The sequence below is a fragment of the Scomber scombrus genome, chromosome 5 (genome assembly GCF_963691925.1).
Source record: "Scomber scombrus chromosome 5, fScoSco1.1, whole genome shotgun sequence".
Classification (NCBI taxonomy): Eukaryota; Metazoa; Chordata; class Actinopteri; order Scombriformes; family Scombridae; genus Scomber; species Scomber scombrus.
The window spans coordinates 32,326,410-32,331,409 of NC_084974.1; the positions used below are offsets into that span (position 1 = coordinate 32,326,410).

The window sequence follows — 5,000 nt, forward strand, 5'->3', positions numbered from 1 at the left end:
TTTATGGTCTCAATCGCTAGTTTAAAGCCTTCTTCAATGCAGTATGATGTTCATTTGGGACATTTTGGCCTCCCTGATTTTATATGTGACGATAAAGCAGGGTATGCATTAGGGCGTGGCTACGTGGTGATTGACAGGTTGATTGGTTCACAGGTTCAGGAGGGCGCCTCATGCTCCTCCTGATGCCCATATAAGTAGAATCCATGTTTTTATTTTACCCAGCATGCACCTGAAATTTTCAAGATGGCGCTGCTCAGATCCGATACTATTGGCCTCCGAGCAGCAGTCCACAAACCAATGGGTGACGTCACAGATGTTACGTCCACAATCTATTGCACTGTGCACGCGCATTAGTTCCTTTATTTAGGATCTTAGTAAATCAGACCCTTAGTGTTTCCAGCTTCTGTCTCAACTGATAACTAATATATAATTTTATGTTTGTTAAGAGCTAAAAAGCATCTTTAACCCATTCATAAAGAAACAGACTCATTTTTTTTACTCTTTTAATATTTTAATATGCACAATTTAAAGTTCAGGCAGTGAGAAGCATCAGATAAACCGACTGAGCTGCAGTCAGTGAACACATCATCTAACAACTTAATCTACAGTGGAAGCAGATCGGGGGGTGGGGGGGGCAAAACATATAATATAAAGATCATGATGAAGGGATTTAATAAAGGTCAGTATGAACAGGAGGAATGATTACAGCAAGATAAACACTTCATGTTTATTTTTAGCTGTTTGGTTTTTAAGACACATGTTTGAATAAATGGTGAAGTCGCCCTTTAAACTGTGATGTCACTGTGTCGTCATAGAGATTAAAAAGTTAGATTCAGAGTCGAGGCAGCGAACGCCTCCTGTCAGAAGAAGAAGGGAGGGGGCGGGGGGGTGTGATGCATTCAGGTGATGCTGTAAACAACTGTAATATCTAGGCGGGGAGTTCCGGTCCTCTGTAATGAGGCCAACCAGGAAGTAACTTAAAACTGCATTCTATCAAAAGGCCACCAGGGGGCGACCGTTTTGCTTCCGTCTCTATACAAGTCAATGGAGAATTCACCAACTTCTCAAGCTCAACATGTCAAAATATTTACTATAATATAAAAGAAAATAGAGAAGCTGCAGAATGAAATCATCTAACTGTGAGTGTTATTTTGAGTGATGATGAGTTGACCAGCTGCACCTGAATGCACCGTGTGTGTGTGTGTGTGTGTGTGTGTGCGTGAGGGCAGGGGGTTGGGGGGGGTAGTGATTGATTGGCAGGTGGTGGGCGTGGCTCAGCAGGTGATTGGCTGCGTTTCATGCATCGGTGCTGATTCCTCTGCAAGAGAAAAACAAACATCATCAATGAAGCTTTTTGACTCTTCCTTCTTTCTCTCTTACCTTCCTTCCTTCCTTCCTTCCTTCCTTCCTTCTTTCTTTCCTCCCTTCCTCTTTTCCTTTCTCGCTCCCTCCCTTCTTTCTTTCCTCCCTCCCTCCTACCTTCCTTCCTTCCTTCTTTCCTCCGTCCTTCCTTTCCTTCCTCCCTTCTTTCCTTTCCTCCCTTCCTTCCTTACTCCCTCCTTTCCTTCCTTCCTTCTTTCCTCTGTCCTTCTTTCTTTTCCTTTCCTCCCTTCCTTCTTCCCTCCTTTCCTTCCTTCCTCCTTTCCTTCCGTCTTCCTTCCTCTTTTCCTTTCTCCCTCACTCCTTCTTTCCTTTCTTCTTTCCTCCGTCCTTCCTTCCTTCCTTTCCTTCCTCCCTTCCTTCTTTCCTTTCCTCCCTTCCTTCCTCCCTCCTTTCCTTCCTTCCTCCTTTCCTTCCGTCTTCCATCCTCCTTTCCTTCCTTCTTCCTTCCTTCCTTCCTCCCTCCCTCCTTTCCTTCCTTCCTTCTTCCTCCCTTCCCTCCTTGACTCGAGGACAACAGGAAGGTTAAAAGGAACATTTCACAGTTTTTATGTGACCTGCAGTGCTGTACCTGTCCAGAGGGGGGGGGCGCTGTAGAGAGGGTGGGGGGGGGGTGGGGGCTCAGAGGGGGGGAGGGGGGGGGTCTATCCTCTGCTGTTTGGTAGACGGCTCATTCCCACTCTGTCGATCGGAGGAGGGTTGATTCGTCGTCGGGATGTTTCGACTTTTTTGCTGTAAAGACAAAAAAAGGAGGAGAAAAGTTAATCAATCAAACTTTATTGATACAGCAGCTTTCAGACAGGTTAACATAGTTCAAAATGTCCTGTCCTTTCCTTCCTTCCTCCCTTTCTCTCTCTTTCTCCCTCCCTCCCTCCTTCCTTCTTTCCTCCGTCCTTTCTTCCTTCCTTCCTTTTATCCTCCGTCCTTCCTTCCTTTCCTTCCTTCTTTCCTTTCCTCCCTTCCTTCGTCACTCCTTTCCTGGAGTGAATGAAAGGAAGGAACCGAGGAAGGAAAGAAGGACAGAAGGAAGGAAGCAAGGAAGGAAGGAAGGAAGGAAGGAAAGGAGGGAGGAAGGGAGAAAGAAGGAAGGAAAGGAGGGAGGGAAGGAAAGAAAGAAGGAGGGAGGAAAGGGAAGAATGAAAGGAAGGAACGGAGGAAGGAAGACAGGACAGAAGGAAGGAAGGAGGGAAGGACAGAAGGAAGGAAGGAAAGGAGGGAGGAAGGGAGAAAGAAGGAAGGAAAGGAGGGAGGGAAGGAAAGAAGGAAGGAGGGAGGAAAGGAAGGAAGGGAGGAATGAAAGGAAGGAATGGAGGAAGGAAAGAAGGACAGATGGAGGGAAAGAAGGAAGGAAGGAAGGAAGGAAGGAAGGGAAAGGGAGGAAGGGAGGAAGGAAAGAAGGACAGAAGGAAGGAAGGAGGGAGAAGGACAGAAGGAAGGAAGGAAAGAAGGAAGGAAAGAAGGAAGGAAGGGAGGAATGAAAGGAAGGAACGGAGGAAGGAAGGAGGGAAGGAAAGAAGGACAGAAGGAAGGAAGGAAAGAGGGAATGAATGTAGCAAGGAAGGAAGGGAGGAAGGAACAGTCAAAACAGACGGGGTCCATTTGACCCGGGAGTCCAACACAAAGGTTAAAGCTGTTAAAATGAATTCCACCTACAACATTAAAGTATTGCATCGATAATATTAATAATTATATTAATAATGATATTAATAATAACATTAATAATAATATTAATAATAAACATAATGAGTATATATTATATTATTCTGACCTCTGCTTGTTGGATCCCAGTTTGGTTTCCATGGAGCTGATTGACAGGCGGTCCATCGGCACGCTGTTGCCGGGGAAACTCCTCTTCCTCTTGGGCTCCATGACGTCGTTCTCCATCCTCGCCAGCTGGTCGATTCTCAGCAGCTTCTCCGTCAGCTGCCCCCCCGCCTTCCCCTGGGAGCCGGGCTGGGGCCGGTCTATGTGCTGGAACACAAGCAGGATTTACTGTCATGTCTACTGAAGCTGCTAAAAGATGCTTTTAAAAGTAGATGTGAAGCTTTTATTCAGCTTCAGCAGTCGGAGTCAGGAAGAAAGGAAGGAAGGAAGGAAAAGAAGAAAGGAGGAAGGAAGGAAGGACAGATGGAAGGAAGGAAGGAAAAGAAGACAGGAAGGAAGGAAGGAAGGACAGATGGATGGAAGGAAAGAAGGAAGGAAAGATAGAAGAAAGGGCGGAAGGAAGGAAGGAAGGAAGGAAAAGAAGACAAGAAGGAAGGAAGGAAGAAGGGAGGAACAGATGCAAGGAAAGAAGGAAGAAAAGATAGAAGAAAGGGAGGAAGGAAGGAAGGAAGGAAGGAAGGAAGGAAGGAAGGAAGGAAGGAAGGAAGGAAGGAAGGAAGGAAGGAAGGAAGGAAAATAAGACAAGAAGGAAGAAAGGAATGGAAAGGAAGCAAGGAAGTGAGGAAGGAAGCAAGGAAGGACAGATGGAAGGAAGAAAGGAAGGAAAGAAGGAAGGAAGACAGGAAGGAAGACAGCAAGGAAAGTGGGCCGGATTGGACGCCTCGGCAGCCCTGTTCTGGCCCTCAGGCCTTATGTTTGACCTCCCTGTTATACAGTCTGGCTATGAACAGCATGTGAGGAGTTAACGTTATATAAAGCAGCAGAGGAGGACGGGACGCGTCTATACTCTGGAACACAGAGTAATCCTGGGATCTAAACTCTGTGTATAACCTGCTCCGTGTTTTATTTTCTATGAGGGAGTCTCTCCGTTACGTAAATATTGATCCGAGCAGAGCGTCGCTGTTCTCACACCTCGCCGCTTACGTCAGCTGACAGCGAGCCGGCTCTGACTTCCTGTCAGACGATCACGTATCGTCCAGACTAAACAGAAAACACCCGACGCCCCGCCGGCCGCTCGCATCAGCTGATAGCAGCGTCAGGAGGCCTCCGAGGGCCCCGAACGTTTGTTTTGGCCCCTCGGGATGAAACCTGATCTGCTTCTTCTCTGTCTGGGTTTAACTTCATGTCTCGTTGCAGATCTTTGAGTCTTTAAACACTGAAGAGTCATGATGAGCTATACAGAAATGTCTTTATTATAGTTTATATCATTCAAGGACCATTAAAAGGAAGGAAGGAAGGAAGGAAGGAAAGGAACGAACGAACGAAGAAAGGAAGGAAGTAACTTAAAACTGCATTCTATCAAAAGGCCACCAGGGGGCGACCGTTTTGGTGTCAAAAGGACTTCCGTCTCTATACAAGTCAATGGAGAATTCACCAACTTCTCTCTTGATTTCTAACCTCAGTAAACGTTTTCAAAATGTGTTTATGGTCTCAATCGCTAGTTTAAAGCCTTCTTCAATGCAGTATGATGTTCATTTGGGACATTTTGGCCTCCCTGATTTTATATGTGACGATAAAGCAGGGTATGCATTAGGGCGTGGCTACGTGGTGATTGACAGGTTGATTGGTTCACAGGTTCAGGAGGGCGCCTCATGCTCTTCCTGATGCCCATATAAGTAGAATCCCTGTTTTTATTTTTCCCAGCATGCACCTGAAATTTTCAAGATGGCGCTGCTCAGATCCGATACTATTGGCCTCCGAGCAGCAGTCCACAAACCAATGGGTGACGTCACTGA

General features: G+C 46.3%; 1 protein-coding gene across 1 annotated transcript in view; it reads right to left on the reverse strand.

Moving 5' to 3' along the window:
• Positions 1-2,024: 2,024 nt before the first annotated feature.
• Positions 2,025-5,000, reverse strand: part of ostn (osteocrin) — a 3,314-nt gene continuing 338 nt past the window's right edge. The window contains exons 2-3 of the mRNA XM_062419948.1: positions 3,149-3,351; positions 2,025-2,112 (exon numbers count right to left, since the gene is read on the reverse strand). Coding sequence (XP_062275932.1) covers positions 2,025-2,112; positions 3,149-3,351 — 291 coding nt within the window. The remainder of the gene's footprint in view (positions 2,113-3,148; positions 3,352-5,000) is intronic.